At 44.4% G+C, this 27,423-nt stretch overlaps 1 protein-coding gene across 1 annotated transcript in view; it reads left to right on the forward strand.

The window, feature by feature from the left end:
• Positions 1 to 27,423, forward strand: part of LOC102488737 (voltage-dependent R-type calcium channel subunit alpha-1E) — a 342,844-nt gene that overhangs the window by 70,308 nt on the left and 245,113 nt on the right. The window contains exons 5-7 of the mRNA XM_027767826.1: positions 12,802 to 12,905; positions 14,015 to 14,167; positions 15,516 to 15,697. Of these exons, the coding sequence (XP_027623627.1) occupies positions 12,802 to 12,905; positions 14,015 to 14,167; positions 15,516 to 15,697 (439 nt within the window). The remainder of the gene's footprint in view (positions 1 to 12,801; positions 12,906 to 14,014; positions 14,168 to 15,515; positions 15,698 to 27,423) is intronic.

Consider the following 27,423-nt stretch of genomic DNA (forward strand, 5'->3'; position numbering starts at 1 on the left):
CTTTCCCTTTCCTTCCACTTACTATAATTGGGGTCTATTTAATGTCTGTCTCTTTTGATACATCTCACAAGGACAGTACCATCTCCTTATTATTCTCTATTTTGATCCAGTGGCTGTTACATGACTTAGGCTTGACACGTACTAGTTGATTGTAGAGTAGGTCCTTGGCTGGGATGGAGGGGCCACAGCACAGTGGGTTGGGAGGAGGAGGCAGCTTGCAGAGACTAGGAATTGGGCTTGGTCTGACATCTGTTTCTCAGCCTCATCCTCCTCTTTAAATACCAGGAGACTTCAAAAAAGTCACAGAAAAATGGAATTAAAATATGAATTATTTTTGTGCAAAAAAATTTGAAATTTAGGCATAGTTTTTTCATAATATGCATTTTCATGAACTTTTTGAAGACTGATATATTTTGGTCAGGTTGATTCCTCCCCCCCCCCCATTTTTCTCTACATGAGCAGTTTAACACACACGGATTTAAAAAAAGTAAATGAAATCTCCAGAAATTGATTTTCAAATCAAATCACACATTCAGTAATTATTTAAAAGACATGAAGAACAAAACCTTGTGTTGTAACTTATCAATAGTAGATTTTCAGCAGATCATAATTATTTAAACCTCAGTTTGGATCCAATTGTAGGTGCCATGGGCCCAGCCACAGCTCCATGGATGCATCTGCTGGTGAGTCCAGCTGATCTGATACAGTGGGAATGTATGAATACCCACTTGCCCTTGAACCAAGACCCTTTCTTGGGCACCAATGTTGTGTGCTATTCAGGAAGGGGCCATAGTGGACAGAGATGTGAAAGGCAGTTCTCCCATCAAGGGCCAGCTTTGGACTGAGTTAGGAGGCTCCAACTAATAATTAGCCTTAACAATCGATCTTCCATTCTGAAGTCTGTTCAGAGATGTGAGCAGTATGTAATCAGGTGTTAAAAGCTGAGCAGCTCTCCAGATGTTGAGAGAAAGGGGAGGTTGGTGTGAGCTATCAGAGAATAGCACCATCTGCACAGGCTTTGGATCATAGTCTTAGGGCCAGGACAGCTACACTTAATGGTCTTAGCCCTGGAGGACAGAAGTCTAAAATCAGTTTCACTAGGCCAAAATCAAGGTGTCAGTGGGACTGTACTTCTCCCCTCTGAGTCTTTAGGAGAGAGCGCCTTTCTCTGCCTGTCTCAGCTTCTGCCGTTGCATTCCTTGTGTTCTCTGGCCCTTGGACCCTCCATCTTCCAAGCCAGCAGCATAGATAGCATCGCCTCTGTCCTCACATTTTCTTCTTCTCTCTAGTCAAGTTTTCCTCTGCCTTCATGTCTAAGGCCACATGTGATTGAATTTTGGGCCCCCTTGGATAATCCAAGACAGTGTCTGCCTTTCAAGGTCCTTAATCACCTCAGCAAAGTCCCTTTTGCCCTATCAGGTGACATTCATCCATGCCTTGGACCCAGATATCCCTGCCATACAAAGGTTTCTGCTTTCCTGTTTTCCCAGCCTGGTCTTCCAATATCCCTTCAATTCTGTGGGCTCCTGATACCTTCTCAATATACTTTTTTGGAGAGAGAATTGACAGTGGTGCTGTGATAAACCTCAATGTTGTGTGATACAGAACCACAAGGGGTGGTTCTAGGTTCACATCCAGAGACCTCCTTGAGGAGGTCAAGGAGGTCACACTGGGCAAATGTGTGACCATGATCTGTGCTGACTGGAGCTGGAGATGGAGTGGAGCAAAGCATCAATACCCTAGTGGGCTACCATCTCTCTTTTGCTCTCTCTCTTTCATCTGTCTCACTCATGGAATTAGACACACACACACACACACACACACACACACACACACACCTTTTACCTTTATCTGGGAGGTGCAGTAGGAGGAGGTGATCCACAGTTGTAAACATGCAGAATCCATTTCTCTTGCTCAGGACCAGGAATCTACATGCTAAGTTGGCACTATGTAAAGAACTTTACCTGCATTATCTCTTTCTCTGTAATTATTTATTTATTTCATAAGAGGGACAGAAAAATACCCTTGATGAGGTCTTACCATTCTGCAATCCACTCCTGAGCCTTCTGGCCAGCCAGGATCACAGGTACCTGCTGGCACACCTGGCATATTCAGGCTGATGCAGGATTCAAACCCAGGGCATTCCCATATAGCTCTAGTGTCATTATAGAGGTCCTTATCTCCTGTGCCACCATGGCTGGGCCTACAAGTATTATCATTTTCAATCCTTATGTCAACCCTCTTAGGAAAGCACTTTTTTTTTTTTTTGAGAGAAAGTGACAAATTAAATCCTTCCCAGGGGGATGGCCACATCACAATCTCTTTCATTTTCCTCTTAGGATTTTGGGCATATTTGCACCTGGTGTGATTTTCAAGCCCCTGAGAGTGGGGCTCAAACCACGGTCATTCATGTAGAAGTCCAGCACCTTAACCACCATGCCACCTACTGGTTCCAGGAAAGCAGATTTTATAGCTACCCTGGATAAGTTACAGATAAGAAAACTGTAGCTTACAGCAGCAATTGCACAAGGCCTGGAAGCTAGTAGAGGTGATAGAACTGGCATTTGATGTTAGCCAGTGTAACTGGAGAGGTTGTGCTTTATTCCTTCTGCAGAGTGTTGTGGTTCTAGTCTATTCTGCTTGCAGCCTTTTCTGAGGGGAGAAAGAATGTTATCTAGGCCTTGCAGTCTGATTCATACCGTTCAGGTAAGGGAGGAGGCTAGGGCCAGGCATCCATGCAGCAGGAAGACTGAGAAGAAGAGGAGACTCCAAGAGATGCCTTAAGTGTAGAGACCAAAATATGCTACTCTACTCTGAATATACTTCTTTGCTATATTTTGGATGAGAATTCAGAGAGATTATAGATTTGAGATTAGCTCTAAAAACAAGACAAAACAGAACAAAACAAAACAAAAACTTAAGCCTTTATGAAAGAAATCTCTATCTCCTTACACTTGTAAATGGCAGATATAAGCAAGTTTTCACCACTGCTCCCCCCTTAGCTGCCCAGGAACCATCTCATCTGATACCTGGCCCAAAAAAACAAGATAACCTTTAAATCTTCTCCTTCATCCATTCATAGCTTAACCCAAGCCTCTTCTTTTCTGTATGATGTAAAACCGTCAGTCAACTGGCCCTTCTTTAACTTCATATTTTATGTGACTCCCATACATAATATTTTCCTGTTAATTTTGGTGTCAGTTTATTTCATGGACTGAAAATCATTAAACCTTCAGAGGGAAAAAAAAAAACTTTTAAATTTCCCTAGGTAAAAATGTATGTCACGTCTGGACATTATAGACTCTGGTGCCTCCTTGGAGGTGAAGTACAAGGGAGAGGAAGGAACCTACTATCAATGGAGTCCCTTATTTTAAAAACAATTATTTATTTATTTAATTCCATTTGTTATTATTTTTTAAATTTGACCAGAGAGAGAGAGAGAGAGAAAGGGAAAGGGAGAAAGTAAGCTGCCAAGTCTGGGACTTGAACCTGCTCTGCCATGTGGGAATCTGCTGCCTTTAACCACTACGCCACCTGCTGGCCCAATGGAGTGCTGTTGAGTGGACACAGCAGCTCATTGATACCTACTTGCTCTGGGAACACTATCTAGACTCCACTTCCTGTCAGGAATCTAACTCAGTTGAAATCCCTTCCTGTCTCCTCTTAATTTGGTCAAGTTAACATTTTTTTGACTTTGATTTTTCTATAGGGCATGTATACTTACTAGAAAGATGAGAGAGAGAGAGAGAGAGAGAGAGAAAGAGAGAGCATTCCCCCCACCCCTCCACGTGAGGAGATGGCCATGACACAGTCCCTTCTCTGTTCTCCTCTCAGGATTTTGGGTACACACACATATACCTTGCATGTTTGTCAAGCTACTGTGTCTGGGACTCACCATACAGTAGACCATTTGGGATCCAGTCACCTTAATCACCATGCCAGACACTGGGTTAAATACCTAACATCCTTTGCTGGTGTTAATAGACCTTTCCTCACAGGTGTTAATGAACAGCTTGCTTTTCAAAAGATAGTGAAGGGAACCAGCAGTTAGCATAATGGCTATGTTGCTGGATTCCCACGTAGTCGACCGCGGTTCGTGTCCTGGACCCGGTGGCTTAAAACCCACGCCGGGCGCGTGTGCGTGCGTGCCCAAGATCCCGAGAGGAGAATGGAGGAGAAGGGATTGCGGTGTGACCATCCCTCCTGGGGGGTGATTTCTCGCTTTCTGTCTCTATGTCTCTCTCTGTCTGTCTGGCGAGCGCACGCGCCCTACAGTGAAAATCTCTCCAAAAAAAAAAAAAAAGGAAAAAAAAAAAGCTAGTGAAGTTCTCCTTTGGTTTATAGACAGAGGCAAACAGGTAATTTCTGGAGCTCAGGAAGCAATCCTGGGCCTAATGTTAGAATCCTAGCTTGTGCCTCATAGAAGAAAACTTAATGATTTGTTTAGTTCTGAGGCAATAGCTAAGAGGAGAGGAGAGCTCTCCAACTGTTCATTTTGGACACTACCTATGTATGGTTGTCAGACTTAGCAAATAAAAATACAGGATAGGATGCCCAGTTAAATTTGAGTTTCAGATTTCAGATAAACAATGATTACTCCATGCATTATACAAATATTGCACTAAAAAATTATTTGTTGGGCCAGCTTCATGGCCTTGTGGTTAACGGAGCCAGATCCCATATGGCTGACTGCATGGTTTGAATCCCAGCCCTGGTGGCTTGGAAAACATGCTGGGCTTGGGTGCATGTGCCCCAAAACCTGACAGGATAGAGAAATGGAGACAGGATTGCGGTGTGACTATGCCCCATTGAGGCTGCTTTCTCTCTCTCTCTCTCTCTAGTGAGTACACATGCCCTCTGACAAATAAAACAAAAGTATTTATTGTTTATCTGCAATTTAGATGAATGGGGTATCCTGTCTAGCAACCCTAAATCTAATGTTAGCCCTCTGCTTCAAGGATATTTTCAGGTATGGGAGTGGTCAATGGAATATGCTGAAGAAACTAGACATTAGACCTGGATTGACAAGGAACCTCAGACAGAACCCAAAAGTCAAAAGAAATGCAAGGTCGAAGAGGTTTTTGGATGGCTGGGTTGGGGAGAGGCAATTCCATTCTCATTGTCCAGGGCGTCTCTTGCATCTTCTGTGTGCCACTGCACTGGTGGCCAGAAAGACTTGTGCCACATCATCAGGAGCACATTAATCTCCATTTTCTTCTGGTCTGTTGACAACCAAAAGTAAAACCATTCGCAATAGAGACCCAGCCTCTGTGATGCAGTCCATAGCATACCAGACTGGAGCTGGAAGCCATCTGTTGACTATGGTTCAAATCCCTGACCTTATCAGCTTGAAAGTATATCAGACACACATGGGTGTCCAGGGTCCTGGCAAGCTGGAGGGCTGGATGGCTGGGGACAAGGGCAGCATGCTATGACCAGGTTCTGTAGAGGGTGCTCCTCTCCCTCTGTCTCACTCTCCCTTTTTTGTGCTCATACACATGTTCTATCATGAATAAAAACACAAAACAGAACAGAAAAAAAAAAAACAAACAGAAAACATCAACAGTCGTGTTGAGCTATGACATCTAACCAGAAGCACTTGTTGACTTCAGTATGAGCAGAAATGAAATGTATGCTGCGGAGGGGCAGAGGGCAGAGTTTACTCTTGACTGTGCTCAGCTGTGGGGCTGATGTGGGCATGAAGTACCCCTCTGTTCCCACACTTTCCACCAGGCCTTGTGCTTATGGGACAAAGGAAGTGGAAAACATAGTCTCTGCTCCTGAAGAGCACAGGCATGCTCCTCTTGGAGCTCAGGAGAGAGCTCAGGCTTTTATTGACTCAAAATGGGAGTTATCCTCAGGGCCCCCACTCTGACTGTGGCATGTGACTATGTAACTATCACTGTAACCATCGCCTGCCATTAAACTGTGGAGTGACTGGGAGAGGGCCAAGGAGCCTCTCACCATGCTGGTCCTGAGAGTGCTCAGTGGTGAATGCGTGGCATTCAGAGGTGTGTGCCCTTGCATTGAAGGAATTAAGTTCACTGGCCTGCTTGGGGGGGCCAGACACGGTGACCTTGGTTCCTTGGTTTGACTCAGGAAGAGTTGCACTGACAAGCGCTAAAAAGACATCGAGTCACATAATGGCAGAGGGGGAAAAGAATTGGTTTTGATGTCAGAGAGAACGGCCTTTAATTCTGGTCTTGCCACTTGGTAGCAATTTAACTTGTTCTGAGTCTTGGTTTCCTCTTCTATGAAATGGAGACACTAGTAATATTTGGGTATTTTCGAGGATTTCATGAGATGGCATTTGAAGATGCGAGGCGATAGTAACCACTCTGTTTATCACGGCGGTTTCTGTTCTCATAGCACTTTGTGAACACTCATCATGCCACTTCTTTTATGTGTCTGTCTGCTCCCATTAGACAGAGGGACAAAGACCATTTCCTGTTCACTTTTCCCCTGACTTTCTGCTCAGGGCTGGTATACACGAGCCCCATGGTTTTGCTGAGCTGTGTAGACGTCAATGCTTAGGTTTTGCTGGAAGGCAAGTCTTTCACTTCTGAGTCTTCATCCCTCCCTCTTTCTCTCTCTTACTCCTCCACTGAAGATGGGGCAGATGCTGTCCTGTGGGATCTGCTTGAGAGCAGGAGCCTTAGAAGAGTATCAGAAGATCTGCATTAGACTCTAAATGCTCAAGGATAGCTTCCTAGATCCTCCTCTGTGCTCAAGCATACGTATGTTTAATTAGCATCCCAGCTCAGCTCCCCAGCTCTTCTCATTAATACGTTTCATCATTTTGGTGGTATTTCTCTCCTTTTGATCTCTGCTTCAGCACATTGATTAATTTCATCAGTGCAGTTCAAGTCCAATCCATGAAGCATTTACTGAGTACTCTTTACTTGCCACATGCTGCCTAGGCTTGCTGGGTATGGAGACCAGTATGATACTATCTCCATTTGAGGTGCATCAGACCTAGTGGGAGAGACTGATGAGAACACGCAATTACTCTAGGATGTGGTAGGGTGATGATGAAGATGGGCACAGAATTTTGTGGCAGGATAGATTGGGGCTCTTTTTCTTCACTATCTTTTCTCCTAAGAACCTCATTGCCTCAGCTTTTAGCAGATTCACAAGGGAGCCACTGTGTAATTCCTGCCCTCAAGAACCATTTGAGGGAACCAGCAGTTAGTGTAATGGCTATGTCACTGGACTCCCACGTAGTCGACTGCGGTTCATGTCCTGGACCCGGTGGCTTAAAACTCACGCCGGGCGCGTGTGCGTGCGTGCTCAAGATCCCGAGAGGAGAATGGAGGAGAAGGGATTGCGGTGTGACCATCCCCCCTGGGGGGTGATTTCTCGCTTTCTGTCTCTATGTCTCTCTCTGTCTGTCTGGCGAGCGCACGCGCCCTACAGTGAAAATCTCTCCAAAAAAAAAAAAAAGAACCATTTGAACAATGGGAGTTAGGAAGCAGCCAATGGCCAGTGTAAGTTAGTTAAAGACCCAGTCCTGCTGCACTGGAAGAAAGAACATTCTCAAGGCCAAGGGAGCACAAAAGCCACAGGTGTCACAGTTGTAGCTGCAGGTTGGTTGTGCTTAGGAAAATCTGGGAAGCAGGTAGATTCAGCTAAGGGCTGGCCTTAATAATAGAATGTGGGTGTATCTCATGGCTGGCTTTATGAGACTCCCTGCGACAAATATCATGTATGTCTTCTTTCCTTCCCTGCTTCCATTTATGAAAGAGAGAAAGAAAGAAAGATAGGTACCCTTGCCAGGACCTTGCCACACTGTGATGCAAACCCCATTCTGGCTCCTTCCAGCTAGCCAGGATCACAGGTGTGCCTACGGGTGTGCCCTGAAGGTGCAGGATGACCTGGAACCTGAACTGGGAGCCTTCCTATGGTTTCAGTTCTGTTCAGTGGCCCTCTACTTATTACACATCATGGCCGGGTCCAAATACCATACATATATATGTATATACTTTTTTATAGTCAGAGGGTGCTTGCACTCACCAGTGAGGGACAGAAAAACAAAGAAAGAAAGAGAGAGAGAAAGAGGGAGAAAGCACCTCCCAGCAGGGCATGGTCATACTGCAATCCCTTCTCCTTTATCTCTCTATCCCATCAGGATTTGGGCATGCATGCACATGTGTCCAGCACATTATTTAAGTGCATGGCCGGGACTCAAACTGCTCCCTTACCCACTAGGCCATAGGGACCGGCCTTAAATACCATAGTTTTGCTTCCATCTTTTCAAGTTAGCCTTCCTTCTTTCCCAAGTGAGCTTTTCTATTCCTTTGATGTTTGCTTCTCCACCTGTATATATTTCTGCAAGGACATGGAATTCTTCATTCCTTGCTTTACATCTGCACGTTTTCTTTTATTGGTCACTCTCCTATCATCTCCTTCTTTCCCTTTACCGCTTTCTTCTTTCTCTTTATGTTTGAGCCTTCTTCACCTTTCATTTGTGTTTTTCTGCCTCTCCCTCCACCTTCTGTAGAATACCTGTTAAACTCATGGTTAAGGAGGACATTTTTATTTCTAGCTGCTCTTTTTATGATAAGAAAGAGCATCTTGTGTGTATCTGGGTATCCTAGGAAACAGAACTCTTGTTTCTGAACAGGGCAGGTTCTGCATGCTGTGTGTGTAAGGCCAAGTGAAAGGAGGGCCTCCCACCTGGGCAGCACAGAAGACCCGCATGTGCACCTGGCCTTTTTATGAGATGAATTAGCAGGACAATGGTCCCGCTTTCCTGCTGGTCTCCATCACTACACCTGTCTTTGTAGTTTCTCTTCATCTCTCCTCTATTTATTTATTTATTTTTTTGTTTCTGTTCTACTTTCCAGTTCTGTTTTTCATGTTTCTCCTTACTCTTTTTCCCCTTCTTATTAGAAATCATAAAACTCCCTTCTTAATTTTTTTCTTTGGCCTTGGAAGATAGGTTCAAAATCACTATAAAAGACTCTGTTTCATGAAGCCGGAGGACAGTGGTTCAGTGGTAAAACACACCACTCTGAGGTTGTCCAATATAGGGAGTAAACTGGTTCAAGTCCAGAGCTCTCTCTAAATATATTGGGCACGTGTGTGCCCATGATCCAGAGCTGGCTGATGACTAGGGGTGGCTTGCAGCACTGAGACCCTTTTGAGGGTCTCTCTCTCACACACTCATAGAGAAAATGGTGTAGGTAAACTTATAAAAGAAAATTCTGCTCCCCTGAACTCTTTTTTTTTTTTTTTGAGAGATTTTCACTGTAGGGTGCATGTGCTCGCCAGACAGACAGAGAGAGACATAGAGACAGAAAGTGAGAAATCACCCCCCAGGGGGGATGGTCACGCCGCAATCCCTTCTCCTCCATTCTCCTCTCGGGATCTTGGGCACGCACGCACACGCGCCCGGTGTGAGTTTTAAGCCACCGGGTCCGGGACACGAACCGCGGTCGACTACGTGGGAGTCCAGCGACATAGCCATTACGCCAACTGCTGGTTCCCCCCTGAACTCTTCTTTTTCTGATATGGACATATGGGTCAGGAGACATGGAGAAGACTTGGAAAGCTTGTCTAGCTTCTGAGATTTCTTTTTTTTCTTTTTTTTAATGAGAGAAGGATTTCTTGTTCTTATGTTGAGGTTGCATAAACATAGAATTATAGAATCTTAAAAGCTGAAAGATCATTTAACTCCCTTTCAGTCTAATGTAGGGACCCTCATTACTTTCTAAAGATAGTTCTGCAGTCCACTTTTTTTTTCCTTTTTATTAGAACAATTATTTATGTAACTTTATTTGTTATTATTATTATTATTATTATTATTAATTTGACCAGAGAGAGTGAGAGAAAGGAAAAGTAAGAAAGAAATTCACCAGGTCCAGGGCTCAAACTGCACTTGGTCATGTGGAAGTCCAGTGCCTTAATTACCATGCCACCTGCCAGCCCCATGTAGTCCATTCTTGAATATCCTTAAGGTCAGGGTGTACTGCCACATAGAGCAGTCCTCTGAGGACCCGGCTGGCCTCTGAGCACTGCTGGCTCCCAGACGTTGCTTCTGATGCTGCTACCCCGGCATGCATTGTTTGCGCCTGCCGTTCCCACCTCCCGGTCCTAGAGCCGTGTGCCGTCAACCTTTCACAGGATTCATCGTCAAGGGTTGAAGACACGCCATATGTTAAAAGCAGTTCAGGTATCTTCTTCTATACTGGAGGTGTTTAGAGCGGTTCCACCATAAATACTAAACAAAAGAAAACATTCTTGCCACCTTCAACTCTGTAGAAAGTCCAGTTTTCTGAATAACTTGTTTCCCAGTTTTTCAGGATAGCTGAGATTGTCCTGGTGAGATGATGGAGAAAAAGTGCTTTCTCACAGAAACAAGACTGTAATTAACGAAGCTTAAGTTAATACTTTAATAATTTAATGATGTTAATGTTTGTGTTAAGTGCAGTGCCTTTTATCTGTTTAATTTACAGAACACTTTAAAAAAAAGAATTCTTTACTTAATTTTATTTAGTATTGTTATTATTTTTGATTTGACCAGAGATGGGGTGGGGGGGTTGTGTGAAAACCACTAGGTCCAAGACTTGAACCAGAGTCGGCCACGTGGGAGTCCAGTGCTTTAACCACCATGCCACCTGCTGGCACCTAGAACACTCAATATTTAATACAATGTCATTTTGTTTTCATAACTAAGCCATGATGTTCTCCCATTTCGTAGATAAGGAAAATGAGGCTTGTAGAGGTTGAGTGAGTTGTGTCAAGTCACCCCAGTTTTCAAGTGAATAAGTCAGGACTTAAACCTAATTCTTCTAATAGTCTTCTGCTACATCCCATAAATACATTTATGTCCTTGTCTCTCCAAAGTACCTGCAATGTCATGGATTTTATGAGAAAAATTGTTTCTTCAAGAGAAGGTCCTTGGTGTATGCAGTGATAGGATTCTTGCATAGTGTTTGTTTGTGTTTGTGTTTCTAGATATGGCTATGGAAGGTGGAAAATGGGAGTAAAGAAACCCAATCTGAGTTAAAGGGTAGTTTGGGACAGTTATAAAATAGAGCAGTCCCCCTTTATCTGCAGAAGCTACATCCCAAAATATGCAACAAATGCCTGAAACTGGGTGGAACCAAACCTTATATATTCTATGCCTTTTCTACGATAAAGTTTAACTTGTAAATGAAGCACAGTAAGAATTTAACAAGTAGTACCTAATAACTTCATTAATAATAAAAGAGCACAATCATAATACTATGTCAGAATCACTATTCTTTTTCTTTGGTGACTTTTTTGTTTTTGTTTTTGACTTTGCTGTAGGACGTGTGTGCTCATCATAGAGTGATAAAGAGAGGGAGAAAAAGAGAGAGGGAAAGTGAGAAAGAACCCTCAGAGGTGATGGGCAATGCTGCAACCCCTTCTCTTCTATTCTCCTCTTAGGATTTTGGGTATGCATGCACATATGCCAGCATGTTTTTAAGCTGCCAGGTTTGGGACTCAAACTGTGCATGTCTTGACCTCAGTGTCCTCTCCTGGCCCCCTTTGGGACCATGATTAAGTAAAATAAAGGTTATATAAATACTACCATACCATGGAGGTGTCTCTTTTAGCTGGGACAGCTACTGAATGACTAACAGGAAGGTAGTGTACACAGTGTGGATACGCTGGACAAAGACATGATTCATACCCTGGGCAGGATGGAGCAGGATGGCATGAGTTTTCATTATGCTGCTGAGAACAGTGTGCAATTTGAAACTTATGACTTGTTTATTTCTCTTTTTTTGGAGAGGTTTTTGCTATAGAGCACATGCACTTGCCAGAAAGGCAGAGAGAGACAGAGAGACAGAAAGTGAGAAATCACCCCCCAGGGGGGATGGTCACGCCACAATCCCTTCTCTATTCTCCTCTCAGGATCTTGGGCATGCACGCACACGCACCCGGCATTAAGTTTAAGCCACCAGGTCTGGGACTTGAACTGTGGTCAACTACATGGGAGTCCAGTGACATAGCCATTACGCTAACTGCTGGTCCCTCATGACTTGTTTATTTCTGAAATTTTCCATTTAATATTTTGGACCAAGATTGACCATGGAAAGCAAAATCATACGAGAACCTCTGGCGTTATTGTGGAATTATAGACATCAATGTAATTAACGTGTTTGGTGAACATTCTTTTTTTTTAGAATTATTTAATTTTAATTATTGTTATTATCATTTTTTAATTTGGCCAGACATAGAGGGAGAGGGAGGGTGAAAAATCAAGCCACCAGGTCTGAGACTTGAACCACAGTCTGCCATGTGGGAGTCTAGTGCCCTCACCACCACGCCACCTGCTGGTCCTTAGTGAAGATTCTAATTATCAAGGTGGAGAAGAGTGAATTACTTCATTAGTGCAGTTAATCTAGAGACATTTCTTGAAGGAGGTAGGAGACCAGAATCTAAGAGAATTTTGCAATGCAAAATGTGAGAGAGAGCCTGGTAGGTTAGAAAGAGAAGGAGTTTGGCATGGGCAGAGGAGACAGTAGGGGACAAGATCTGGAGACAAGGAACAGGACAGATGCTGGGGACCTTGCGTTTTGTTCATGATTTGGAAGTAGGATTCCAATGTGGTAAGTTTTCCTTCTTTGCAAAGTGAAATCCAGATGGCTAAATTTAGTTCCACTCGGAACCACTGGTGATTCACCCAAGCTCAGGTGCGCCCACATACAGCTGGCATCGGCTTTGTGTGCTTTCCAGGCTGACGCTGCTTCAACCCAGCCTCCCCCAGGGGGCAGGAGACGAAGGCAGGCTGTGGTAACGTGGACTCTTCTGTGTCTCCATCTGCAGCATCCTGGCCACTGCGGGAACCCACTTCAACACTCACGTGGACCTGAGGACCCTCCGAGCAGTGCGTGTCCTGAGGCCCTTGAAGCTCGTGTCAGGGATACCTAGTGAGCATCTGCCTCTCTTCTTTCTGCTCTGCTAATAACTTTATTGATGCATTTTCAACTGGATTCAGAATCTGAGAGAATTTGGGATAAATAAGAAACAGTTCTTCCGGGGAGGAGCCCAGTGGTAATAAATAGTAAACATGCAGCAATCCAGTATAACATTTCACTTGGGAACTTAACTTTTGTTTCAGATTTAAAAGATAATGGAAGATCTTGGAAAGTATTAAGGAAAGTGACAAAAAGGAAAATGAAAATTGCTGTTTATCCTTTCACTCAGAAATAACTTTAGTTAACATTTTTGTATAGTTTTTCCATTCACTTTTTTCTGGGCATTTTAATGTAAAGTGGAACTGTTTTACATACACACACACACACGCACACACACACACACATATATGTATTGTATGTATATATATTTTTTTCTATTCTTTAATAAGCATTTTATTTTCCTGGCATTATAAATTCTTACAAGTGTCATGATTTGTTTAGTCAGTGTTTTGTTGCTGGACAACACAAAAAATAAAACCAAGTTATTTCCAGATTTTTTTCCCCTAACTATAAATGGTGCTGCAGCAAATATATTTTTACATAACATCTTTATTCAAATCTCTGATTATTTTCTTAGGCTAGAATACTGGAAGTATAATGTCTGGGCCAAAAGATGTAGCATTTTCTGAACAGTGGTTGTACTCCCTATGTTCCCCCAGCAGTAGGTAAGAGAACTGGGTCTGAGAGTATTAGAGAAGATGACCTCCCAGCACTCACAGGATTTAGAACATAGTATGGCTAAGCATAATTTCCTACATGAAAAGAGCTCTTTCTAGTATGTTTATAAGAGGAACCCAGCACCAATATGGTGCTGCACCTGAGGGAGGGGAAACAGACACATGAAAGATCAGAGAACGCTGAGGAGGAGGAAAGGATCGATCCCAGGGTATGGGGTAATGGCGGTCTTTGGTTTGACTTGTCCTGGGTATCTCATTGTCATCTCAGGACCAGTGGTTCTTTTCCACCAAAGGCTTGCCCTTCTCCTCGGACGGGGTAACAGAGCCTGCCCATCGGGTGGTGCTGTGTGAGGGCTCCACATAGCCTCTTTTCCCTCCTTCCAGGCCTGCAGATTGTGTTGAAGTCCATCATGAAGGCCATGGTGCCTCTTCTACAGATCGGCCTCCTGCTCTTCTTTGCCATCCTGATGTTTGCTATCATTGGCTTGGAGTTCTACAGTGGGAAGTTACATCGAGCATGCTTCATGAACAATTCAGGTGAGGTCGTGATTTTTTGTCTTCTACTTTTTCCTTTTCCCTCTGGTCACTGGGGTAATTTCAGGGCATTCAGAGTCTGGTTGGAAAAGTATGTCCTAGCTTAACCCTGAGATTAGAATCAGAAACTCCCTAGTCAGTACCCTTTTAAAAATTATTACTATTATTTTAACACAGGGTCTCACTATGTTGTGATCCTTTTGTCTCAGCCTCCCATGTGGCTGGGACTATTGGCGTCACTACACCTGACTTTTAAGGGTGAGCCAGAAATGGAACCTGCGCCTCCCACATGGACTCAGCCTGCAGAGAAGCAACGTCAGCCAGTAGGCATGCTTGGCCTGGGCCTTAATGGCCTTTGAGACACAATCTGGCTAGACTTTACACTGATGTTGTAAAGCCACTTCTTAAGTTTGTGGTTGGCAGATTTCAAGTAGGTGGTCTCAGCTTCCCCATCCTTTGGTAGAGGGCTATCAAAATTCACATCAACTGCCATTTGTCTGAACAAAAACGCTTGGTACAATGGCTTCACTGGCCCACAGGCCAGTGAGACCCAGGAATTTGCAATCAGACTTGGGTTTCTCCAGATCTGTGGACATAGTTCCCCTCTCAGCCCCATCTCATGGTCTCCCTTGCTGTCTGTTTTGACCAACACATAGTGTGGAAGAACTCAGGGGCTCTGAACTTGACTTGAAAGTGTACTTGGGAGATTTGGGGGGTACACACACCATAGTTTCTCATCTCTTTGTATCTTATTTGCTTATGTCAAGTGTATACCCTAGGAAGAAAGGGGGTGAGGGACAAATGGAAGAATCCTGGATAGGTACAATTTTACTCTTAATGGAAAAAAAATGTCAAAGAATATCTTTCACTTTGGATTTTTATTTTTTATTTTGAATTTTATATTCAAAGAAAATAGAATGGCAGAAAAAAACAAGGCATTAAGACCCTTAAGGGGATTGTAATTTATAACTGTTCTAAAGAAACCAGGAAGAATACAGTTTATTATGGAGTCTGAAGTTAGAAAACCTCACTTTGCCTTTACCCCAGAGTTCTATGTAATTCAGTCCTATAAATTCCAGTAGTGTTGCACGCGAGGGTAGAGATGGGGTCTGCAGAAAAGAGAATCAGGTAAACAAGAGGCTTCAGTTCCAGAAAAGGTCAGGCAGCGTTGAGTTGAACACATCGTGTATGAGCTGGGTGGCGTAGAGACCAGAGGAAAGGAAGCCCAAGACGAAGAAGGGCAAGCTCTTTCTAAGAGAAGTAGAATTGCTTGCAGTGGCTTCCTGAGGTCATTTCCAGTTCATATTAAATACCACGTGGTTCATCCTCCATCCTCCTCATGTGTCTGCAGGTATTCTAGAAGGATTTGATCCCCCTCACCCCTGTGGTGTGCAGGGCTGCCCAGCTGGCTATGAATGCAAGGACTGGATCGGCCCCAATGATGGGATCACCCAGTTTGACAATATCCTCTTCGCCGTGCTGACTGTTTTCCAGTGCATCACCATGGAAGGGTGGACCACCGTGCTGTACAATGTGAGTGGAGTTGGGGACACCGGGGGAGGCAGAGGGAAGACCTGAAATGAAGCTTCTGAGGTTGTTTGGACTTTTAGTCTGTGGACAGAGAAGGCTAGGTAGGGGGTGAACACTCAGCCAGAAGGAGTTCTAGCAGTTCTTGTCCCTCCTCTGTCTGGCCTCTTGCTAAGTGGATGTATACAGCTACTTAATACAATTAAGAAATTATATCCTATATTGAGTGAGTGAACCAGCTAGATACATAAGATCCATGGACCAGTGATAGACTATGTTGCTTCAGCCTGGTGGAGGGGCACAGTGAAGGGTATAAACGGTGTAGAGTTATTGGTTGCTGTCCCCAAGGAACTTACTCTCAGCTTGGAAAGCTATTACAGAAGTTCTCAACCCTGGCTGTGCATTAGAATCAGCTGGGAGCTTTAAAAAATTGCACCACCTGGGCTCTATCCCAGACCAATTAAGTAGGAATATCTAGGGCTGAAGGCCTGTCATTGACTTTTTTTTGAAAGCTTCCTGGCTGACTAATAGACAGCCACTGTGAAGAACTACCATATTACATGCACATAAGAAACACATTTAATTGTAAAGCCCACCAGGGATGCTCATAAAAAATCCAGATTCACAGGCCTCTTCTCTGGAGATTCTGATTTTGTAGAGCCTTGTATAGTTGGTGAGCTGAGCCTTGTATAGTTGGTGAGCTGTGCCTTTCGCGAATGCTCCTGGTGATTCATATGAGCAGACGTGTTTTGAAGGTTCTGAGCTGGTACATAAGACGGAACTGACTAGCTACCTATCAGGGATATTGCGGATTCCTGCATCAGGACAGAAGTTAGACAAGGTGACCATGAAGTCTTTTGTGCCTTCCAGAGTCTGATTTTTTCCCCAAGTTATAAAAGGCCTGGTACAGAGTCTGAGTTCAGAGGTCAGAAGTGAGGGGAGACATGATGCACATTGAGCCCGGGTGGGCCAGGAGACAGTGTGGAGCGGTGCTTGCAAAGGGCTGTGCTATTAGGTACATCCTACCAGCCTGCCCCAGTGCAGATAGCTTTGGGACGAGCATCCCTTTTAGGGACGGTCCCACAGCCTCCCTATACCTTAAGATGCCCTTTTTCCTTCAGTTCTTTTCTTGATCTTTTTAGCCTGATTCTACCCGTTTAAAAATTAATTGGCCTTTGATTTTTAAAAAAATTTGTTCTTATAAACCTTGTCAATAAAAATAGTATAAACCCGTGGTATCTTAAAACAAAACAAAACCTATCGGTGGGATACTGGGTAGCTTTTACAAAACAACCTGTAGAAGGTGCTCTGGATAGAATTTACACTGGAGGGAAAGCAAATAGTATGTCTCAGGAGTGACTCAACCAGACGATAGCACCTGAAGAGGAAGGACTGCATGTGGCCTGTCCAGTAGGTTCTTAGTAATTGCCTATTACTAACCTGGGTCCATTCAATACAGGCTGTTATACTAAAACTCCAAAGGGCAGTGAAGAAGTCCCAAGAACCAGCTTGTATTCAGCAAAGCCCGGGATAGGGGTGACCCAGAAACCTCTGGAAGACCTTCTGGGATTTTTCACCACCTGTGGGAGGCAGCAGGAAGGAGAGCCTGGAGGCAAGGTGGATGAGTGCAGTCACTCCTCATTTGAGATGTAAAGCTTGTCTTGAGGCCTTGTCACTCAGATTAGCCAGGCGCCTCTAGAAATCACAGCCTTGGCCCTGCAGTGGCTGGTATCACTTGTGGGCTTTGGGAGTGATGGTTTTCAATTATATGTGTAGACTCACCTAAGTGATGTGATAAATGCATTGAAAGCCCGAAAAGAGAAGTGTTGCATTTGAGGATACAGGCGTGATTGTTGGGCCTCTCTAGCTGAGGCTCAGGTGGTGCTGAAATAAGCGAGAGTGCAGCCAAGGAGCCACTCATCATACTTGCTTTGGTTTCTTTATTCATTCCTTCTACCTATAGATATTAACTGGGCACTACTGTATACCAGGCACAGTTCTAGGCACCAGGAAAATGAGGAGGAGAACAAAAATGTTGTGATCTCTGCTGTCATGGTGCTCTCTTCAATTTTCCGTCATTCTCCAGCCATCTGTCAACCATCAGTAGGAGGGTCATACAAAGAGACAATAATTTTAAAGGAGGAAGGAGAATAGGTCAAACTTTAGATCTTCTGAAATCTTTCATGGTTTCCTCTCCCAGGGCTATGGGCTCACACTCTCTCTTTCTTCCTGCCTATCAGTCATTGAACTGCAGTTTACTAAAGGCTTCTTGCTACCCTAATGGCTGAATTCAGTGCCTGCAGAACTAGTTGAGCTGTAGGGTTCATTCCCTAAGAATAGCTAGTGACTTATGGGGCAGAATGAACTCATCTGCTTTCTGAATGACATCACTCCCCAAAGCATTGGATGTAAAAGCAGGGCATGGAGCAGGAATCTATAGGTAGTGATGATAATTATAGTTAGGTGGCTATCTACACCTTGATTCGGAAGTCAGATGAAAAGGCACCCAGTTTTCAGCCAGTGGAACAAAGACAAAGTCTAGTTCCCTAGAAAGAGAACCAAGAGATGCTGGGCATTGGGCAAGCTGTGCTGTGTTATATAAGGTGGATTTGCATTGTGGACTTGGGGTCTTCTGACCCTAGAGGGCCAGGCTCAGGGAGGCAGATCCCTCACATGGTTGGGCACAGCGCTTGCGGTACATGGTGAAGTGGTATCATAGAGCTTTCCACTTACCCAAGTCTAACCACTCAGCTTGGAAAGAAAAGGGAATTGGGAGAGGGAGGAAAATAGTTTGTATAGAATGGACTAATCTACCTGCTGCTCCTCTCTGTGCTTATGACCAGTGAATGTGTGAGATGAGAAATGCCTAGCACTTGCTGAAAATTTGCAGACTCTGTAGCTGAAGTCAACAATGCCTGAGTGTTTTTCTCTTCTTTTTATTTTAACTCAGACTTTGTGCTGACAAAATTACACACACATACACACAAACACAGAAAAAACACACACGTAACTGTATGCATGCATCACTACCCTGGCACTGACTATGAACAACTAATTAGCTTAGCATTATAAATCTGTGTATACATATATGCATGTTTCTACATATAGAAGAACTTACTGAGCCATTACCATCACCAAAAGATGCAGATATAATTGTGTTGGTTTCCCTTTCTACCACTCCTCCTTCTGGGGAGGCTCAACCACCTGGCTGCTGTATTTTCTCATGCGAAGCATCAAGAGGAAGGGAGCCTGTTTCCTAGTCCAATGCCCCTTTATTCAGTGATGGCAACAAACATGGAAGATTTATTGGCACCACAAGCATGAAGTTCTTTGAGGTGTGCTGGCTCAGTTTGACCTTCCTGTTTAAGGAGTAAAAGCTTCCCTCACATAGTTTGCACCTCTTTTCTGCTGCACAGACTCTTCCGGAAGGCCTCCCTGTGACCTTGTGATGCTCTGCCATTGATTACTGTTAACTTCGTTTGCATGTGGCTTTCTTCATTATAATGCATTGTTGTAAGAGGGTGGAGTTGCCATTGTCAGGGCAACCTGGAGTCTCCTGTGCTCTATTTAGTCTCTTTTCAAAACTTCCACTTTGCCTGGTCAAAATCCAACTGTGTTCTTGGCTTCCCTCCCTCCTGTGGTGGAAAGGATGCAAAACAGTCTATGGCTGCTGGCGGCTTCCACCTGTTTTGACTATCTCTCTCAAAGGTCTCCTCAACTTGCAACCCACCCCCCCATACTTGGTAATTTATCTTATTTCTCCTAAACCCAATAGGTATTTCTTCTCTAATATATTCTCCTTCCGATCATGGATGTTGGCTCAACAGATGTTACGGGGCTCAGATTTTAACTCGAGCCCTTTTTACCTGGGCTAGCTGGGGCTAAGAGAACTTGACTTTATCCTGATGCAGATCTGTCTTATTTCTCTTTATCATTCTTGTTTTGTTATCTGCTGATTCAGTTCACTGTTTTCTTGTATCAGGACTAATACACAGCTCGTAGAGGGTCCCAGTCCTGTCTATAGCTACTCAAATCTCTGCTGTTAAGGTCCAGTATTTTTCACTGGTATTTCTGTAGCTGAAGCTATTTCCCTTCACCGGCTGATAAATTCATGCAGATACAGAAGCGACTGTTTCTTAGCTTTGCAGGTGCACCTGCCATATCTTTTAAGCCAGAGAGGATGCTCTGAGCTGTTGTTGTGGAAAGGGTTTTTACTTTACTGTTTTTTGATGAGAAGAGGCAACTGGAGTTTGGATGTGTTTTGAAAGTTTTCCTCACTCCTTGAGAGACGTCCTTATTCTATAACAATGCCTACGGCTCACTCTTAAGTTGCCTTTCCCTCTCTGGGCTGCACTTAGTCAATATTCTTTTAGATGGTCAATAGCTATTCACTTTTGCCTCATTGAAATTTTGCTTATGTGTGTAATGCATGAGCACATTGAAGCATAATTCCATAGCCCAGGGTTGATGAAAAAACGGTTTTTGTGATATCTACAGAGAACACTTTGGTCCTGAGGTCCTCGAGACGAGAAAACGTGTCTGCTTCTCGTTGTTTCAGTCCGCCCCACCCCCACCTCCCTGCACGTGCCCTGGTTATAGTAGAATATGCCCCCCCTGCCATATCTTTTAAGCCAGAGAGGATGCTCTGAGCTGTTGTTGTGGAAAGGGTTTTTACTTTACTGTTTTTTGATGAGAAGAGGCAACTGGAGTTTGGATGTGTTTTGAAAGTTTTCCTCACTCCTTGAGAGACGTCCTTATTCTATAACAATGCCTACGGCTCACTCTTAAGTTGCCTTTCCCTCTCTGGGCTGCACTTAGTCAATATTCTTTTAGATGGTCAATAGCTATTCACTTTTGCCTCATTGAAATTTTGCTTATGTGTGTAATGCATGAGCACATTGAAGCATAATTCCATAGCCCAGGGTTGATGAAAAAACGGTTTTTGTGATATCTACAGAGAACACTTTGGTCCTGAGGTCCTCGAGACGAGAAAACGTGTCTGCTTCTCGTTGTTTCAGTCCGCCCCACCCCCACCTCCCTGCACGTGCCCTGGTTATAGTAGAATATACTCAAAACTGATTTGACAAGCAGGTGACAGAAGCCTTTGCTCATCTCACAGGACAGATACGGTACACCAAGCCACCAAGGGTCAGGTGTATGTATAGCTGGGAAAATTTGAAGACACCTGTAACTGGGATCAGTCATGCTCTGAAATAAGCTGGGTACTTTCCTATTGGCCTCCCGCATGTCCCCCAACCCTCTTCATCGTATCCCTGGCTGGATTGCCTGTTCTGTGTCCTTGTGGGAGGCTGGGAACCCGTAATACCGATGAACCTTGGAATCTGATACCAGTATCTGTAAGCCTATAACTTGCCTTTTTATCTTATTTATTTATTTTTTATATCAGAGGCTATGTGCACATGTATTAGAGAGACAGAGAAAGCACCTAACTGGACTTGGTTGTACTGTGATTTTTTTTCCCTCCATTTCTCTGTCCGGTGAGGATCCTTGACTCGCGTGCACAGGATTGGTATGTTTCTTACACTCATGGGGCTGGGCCCCTGGTTGGACAGAGGGATCTGGCCTCCTCTGTGCAGCGCCTCGCCTCGCCTCACTGCTGCATCTTGGGGCAACCCTGCCTGTGACTCGTCTTGTCCACCCAGAGATTGCTAAGTGGATCCTGGAGGCTAGTCTGTCCTTTCCCTATGAAGGCTGCAAGGTGGGCTGTGTGTGCTGCATAAGGGTGGGGTAGCTTCCTCCCAGTTTCTCCCAGTGCTTGGCAGGACACCCTATTGGACAACCTAGGACTGTCTCAGGTTTTTCAAGGGGAGAAGGCAGTTGAAAGAAAGGGAAAGTATTTTCTGAGCTCACATAAAGGCATTTCTCCCCTCTGTTTATATCATACTTAATTTCAGATCAACTCATTAACTCATTTTTCATTTGGCTAATATTTTTTAAGTCGCTATTTGTCAATTACTATTCTAGATGCCGGGGGTACAATAGAAAATAAAACAGAGCCAGCCCTGTAGCCTAGAGGTTATGAGAACTGAATCCCACATGGGCCATGGTGGCTCGAATCCCAGTCCCAGCAGCCTGAAACCCATCACAGGAATGCATGCATCCAATTCCAGAAAGGTTAGAGAAATGGAGAAGGAGGATTGCAGTGTGACCACACCCCATTGGGGGAGCTTTCTCCTTCTCTCTCTGTCTCTCTCTGGCAAGTGCATGTGCCTTCTAGCAATAAAAAAAGGGAAAGAGAAAAAATAAAACAGAACAGACCCCTTTCCTTCATGTAGCTTACATCCTAGTAGAAAAATACATACAAAATAAATAACTAAAATGTATGGCGTATCAGATAGTAATAGGTGCTGTTGAGGGAAATAGAAAATGTGGGGAAGGGGGAAGTTGGTTGCAGTTCTAGTGGCGATGTCTAACAGAACCAGAGTGAGAAGATGGCATTTGAACAAAGACTTGAGGCAGGCCCAGCTCCAGTGGTGCAGGTGGCTGTGTGCCACTGCATGAGACTGGAGCTGTATCGGAAGGCCCTGGGTTCAGATGCCAGGTCAGTCCTGAATATGCTAGGTGCCTGTAGGTATACCTCCAATCCTGGCTGCTGGATGGCGTGCAGGAGGACTGTGGTATGGCCAGACCTTGTCAGGGAGGACCCTGCCTCTGTCTCTGTCTCTCTGTCTCTATCATATGCAAAAAAGAAACTCAAGAAAAAAAAGGACTTGAAGCAGATGAGAGAGTGAACTATGTGATTTTCTGGGAAGGAGTCTCCCAGGTTGCTGGGACAGTGAGTGCAAAGATCTCGAGATAGGTAGGTGCCAGGTACATTTGAAGAACAGCAATGTCCCTTTGGGGAAGGTATGCTTTCTCTCTCTGTCTCTCTCTCTCTCTGGCAAGTGTAGACATCCTGTCTCTCACTCTGTCTTTCTGGTAAGTTTTTATTATGGTACCTTGCTAATCACTTTTTGGAAATTTATTTAAATTATGTTTTTAAATTCTCTTTTATATTTACTCTTTCAAAAGCTCTTTTTTTTTTTGGAGATCTTTTTTGTTATAGGGTGCATGTGCTCGCTAGAAAGACAGAGAGACAGAAAGTGTGAAATCACCCCCTCCAGGGGAGATGGCCACACTGCAATCCCTTCTTCTCCATTCTCCTCTTGGGATCTTGGGCATGCATGCACATGCGCCTGGTATGAGTTTAAACTACCAGGTCCGAGATTTGAACCGTGGTTGACTACATGGGAGTCCAGTGACAGCCATTATATTAACTGCTGGCCCCTCAAAAGCTCTTATATACATGCTTTGCTCATTTGAGTCAGGGGAGATGAGGGCTGAGGATTAACTACTGATACCAGATGCAGTTTTGAGCGGAATGATAAGCGTCTAAAAGAAGAACAAGAATGGATTGTTGTGCTGAGTTTTGTCTGAAAGGGAAGTAGAGAAGGTGAGGCAGAAAGAACAAATACCATTGCTTCTTTCATGCTCATTGGAATGATACATTTGTGATAAATAGCATGGCTGATGAAAGAGAAGGAGAAAAACGGGTGCACTGATCTCCTTGTGCAGGTGTGTGGGTATAGGAGGTGGGTACAGTCTGTGGCTTTGATAGGGACCAATCGATTGATCATTTCATCCACGGTTCTAAGAGGGAAGGCAGAATGAATGACTGCAGAGGCTGTGCGTGAGTAGAAGTGGTGTTGGAAGCGTGTAGAAATCCTCTCCCTATCGCTTCTAGTTTCCAAATAAAGTAGGAAGTAAGGTCATCAGCTTAGGGCGGAGGAAGGGAAATGTTTGAAGTCCGAGAAGATATGAAGCAGTTTTCTAGAAGAGCTAGGGAGTTAAGTGGAGTAGGGAGGTGTGTCTGATTGCCCAGCAGTGCCTGCAGCATTCAGCACCCACTGGAGTTGGTAGTGATGAAGTTCAAATGCAGCTAGTGAGCTCGGCACGTTTCCGCTGGTCACATTCAGTGGCTTAGTCTTGGGTGGGCAGTAGCTGGAGTGTTCTTTTTCACCAGAGTAGTAAGAAACCAATAGAATGAGAGCTGGTCAAGAGAGTGGAATTTTTAAAAAATTACTTATTCAATAAATGTCTTCCATGAATGAATGAGAAAGAAATAGCATCTACCACAGGGTCTTGATACTGCGATCCACTCCCAGCCCCCCGGTCATGGGCACATGGGTGCCTAGGTTACCCAGGGAGGTCTCTGGACTTGAACTGGGAACCTTCCCATGTGAGAATGCCTCACAGCAGGTGTGCGGGTATGGGAGGGAGGTAGGTTCTAGAGCACAGGTATAGGCTGTGGCTTTGACTGGGACCAGTCATCCCTAGTACTGGAAGGAACCACTTCAGCATCATCTAGTCCTAGGAGAGTGACATTTGAGTGATATAAGGAGGAAAGAGGTGGGGTGGGGGACTGAAAAGGAGGAGAATGAGTGGATTATAGGCCCTTTCAGAAATGTGACTCGTGATTCTGCTGGACAATGTGGAGTAAGTGGGGAACCCGTGTCAACGCACAGGAGTAGGAAGTGGGTTTTGGAATCAACTGCTCTGCTTTCAAATTTGGTGCTCTTGGTATACCCACCCTCCAAGGAGAATGAGTGTGCGCATGCGCGCATGGTGGACATGTGATGCATGACTACGAGGCAGCTGCACGGCTCCTGTGCCCTCTGACTCCACTCCTGCGGCGCTTCTGCTCAGCTCAGAATACCGACATGGGGGATGTTTAGGGACTGAAAACCAGCAGGCCCGCTCCTCCTTCACTGCATTGTACTCTGCCATCCTGTTTTCCTCCTCAGAGTTTCTAAGTCTTTTTAAAAAATACACAGTTTGCAGCTCCTGCTGCCCTTTGGCAGCTGACACTCCATGTTAATTATTGTCCTCAGGCCAGCTGGTGGCATGGTGGTTAAGGCAAGTGGATTCCACATGGCCAGCTATGCAGTTAGAGTCCTGGGCCTGGTGGCTTGAAAAACACTCTGGATGTATTTGTGCGCATGCCCAAAATTTTAAAAGAAGAGAAATGGAGAAGGGATTGCGGTGTGACCATCCCCCAGAGGGGTGCTCTCTCTATCTCCCTCCAGTGAGTGCTCAGACCCTCTGGCAAAGTGAAAAAAATATGACTGTCTTCTTTAGACCTGGCAGTGCTTCCTTCTCCCCAATCTGCTAGGTCAGGAGCCTGAGCTCTGTAGCTCTCTACTCCCTCACTCCCTCTTTGGGAAGACCTTGGGCTTTCATTATATTCCCATCCATAACTGCCTTCACCCTGAACTCAGGTTTACTCTTCACACATCTGCTTTGATTTTATAATCACTGTCAAGCCAGAGCTGCCATCATGTTTGAGCTTTATTCCAAATATTCATCTCCTGAGCTAGTGCCTGAATTTCACCCCATGCACTAGGGCCATCTCCTGGCCTTTCGCAGGCTCTGGGCTCCTGTTCCTTTTCTTTCTCTGGGCTCGCTCTAATACACAGTTTAATTTCTAATCCACAGCCAGAGACCCTGGCGCCTGACATGTCCCACAGCCTCAGGCTATGATCGCTCTGCTCTGAGGCTACAGCAGATTTTAGGATTAAGGGGCAGACTTAACTGGAGGTGGTGCCTTGATGACTCAGTGGCTGTGTCGGGTACTTTCCACTGGCTTGCTCTGGAGCCCCGATGCTTATGGAATCTCAGCCAAGCAGGATGGCACAGTGCCAACTTCTGGGGCACTGGGAAAGCCGAGAGGTCTCTGTTCATTTTTTTCTATTTTATCACTCACTGGAAACAATTTATTGAGCAATTTCTTTCAAGTACTTCTCCTTGTGTGGTTCATCTGTGAAGCACCTGGGGTTAGTAAGTACATTTATGGATTCCTGGGCCCTGTCCCCGGTGAATGAACTAGCATCTCCAGAGATAGGTTGCAGGAATTCATATTTTTGTTTTTTAATTGCTAGAGGGTGTGTGTACTTGCCAGAGAGAGACAGGGAGAGAGAGAGAGAGAGAGGAAGAGGCATCCCTTCAATGAGGCGTGGCTATGTTGAAATCCCTTTTCCTCCATATCTCCATCCTGTCAGGCTTACACATACATCTGACATGTTTTCAATCTTAGCGAAGACTGAGATGGAAACCATGGTCAGCCATGAGGGATCGGGCTCCCTTACCTAGTGGGCCATGAAGTCAGCCGAGGAATCTGTATTTTTAACAACCTCCATCATGATTCTAAGACCAAACTGAAGATCAAGAACTATTGACTGATAGGCTGTGATTGGTAGGCCTGGAGGGCAGGATGGCATGAAAGGTGGCAGAAGAGTCCTGCTGTGCCGTCACCCTTCCCTCATCAGGTGCATTCCCAGGAGGCTGTGCTGTATTCGGGATTTGTCTGTCACAAGGTGCAGCACACAGTGGGTTCTTGGGAAGTCATTGATTTACAGACTTGAGTCTAGAGAGTGTGGTAAGTTACGTGCATGTGTACATGTATTCTTGTAATGGCAAACTGAGAGTGAAACCATCCCAGGATTACTTAGTTCTCCTTAAATTTTTTTGACTTTACAATGGTGGGAAAGTGATACATGTTCAAGAAAAACCGTAATTCAGGTACCCATACACCATTCTGTTTTTCACTTTTAATACAGGCTTCAATAAATTACATGAGATAACTGACATTTTATTATAAAATAAGTTTCATGTTTGATGATTTTGCCCAACTGTAGCTAATGTAAATGTTCTGAGCAGTGGTAAGCTAGGCTAGGCTAGGCTAGCTTAGGTGTATTAAATCCACTTTCGGGACCAGCAGATGATGTGGTGTTTGGGACACTTGACTCCCACATGGCCGACCACAGTTCAAGTCCTGGACCTAGCCACTTGCTTTCTCACTTTTATTTCTGTCTTTATCTGGTCAAATTTAAAATAATAATAATGATGAATAAAATTAAATAAAGCAAATCTTTTTAAAAATACATTTCAGCTTGTGATATTTTCTTAATATACTTTTCTTTAGTAAACTCCTATGAGTTTATTGGGATGTGACCGCATCATAACTTAAAGGATATCCATATAGAAAAAAGTTGGGAGATATGTAAGCAGAGATCTCTGGGAGGATCAAGGAGAGAGTGGTTCATTTAAAGCGAGCTTCCTGAGAGCCTGTGTAATCTCTAGACCTGTTTTAATTAAGGCCAGTGGAGTCAAGGGCACCAGTGATACTGAACTGTAGTCTGTCGGACAGAGAAGTCGAAGCTCTTGACAGGATCAGGGCATCGTGTACCTCTGGAGCGCCTGTAGGCTATTTTCCAATTTTACTTCTTTTCAGGGAGGAAACTCAGAAACTGACTTCAATAGGTTGGTGGGGAGAAAGGTGAGGAGTACTAACTGTCTTTCTTTATATGTTTATATATTTATATTTAATATATATCATATACATTTATTAAGTTTCGGGCACCCTCGAGAAGATGCAAATGCAGAAATGCACGTGGTCCTCTCTGGCCAGCGTAGGGTATCCTGGCCTGCCTGCTGCTTGGGTTGAGGGAGGGGATTTGGCAAGGTCTCCCTCCTCTACCCTCTTGAATTACTTTATCCATCACTAGACCACTGGTCTCCTTCCAGGACCATGAACTTAGCAGCGGAGATCTATGGACTGTGATGGCATCTATATAATTTGTTTCAAAGTTTGTTTTAAAAATAAATATTTTGACTCAACCTCTGTGGTATAGCTGGTAGCACAGGTGCCCTGCAAGGCTGGAAGGCATTCAGAT

The sequence above is a fragment of the Tupaia chinensis genome, unplaced genomic scaffold (genome assembly GCF_000334495.1).
Source record: "Tupaia chinensis unplaced genomic scaffold, TupChi_1.0 Scaffold000074_1, whole genome shotgun sequence".
NCBI classification, from domain to species: domain Eukaryota; kingdom Metazoa; phylum Chordata; class Mammalia; order Scandentia; family Tupaiidae; genus Tupaia; species Tupaia belangeri.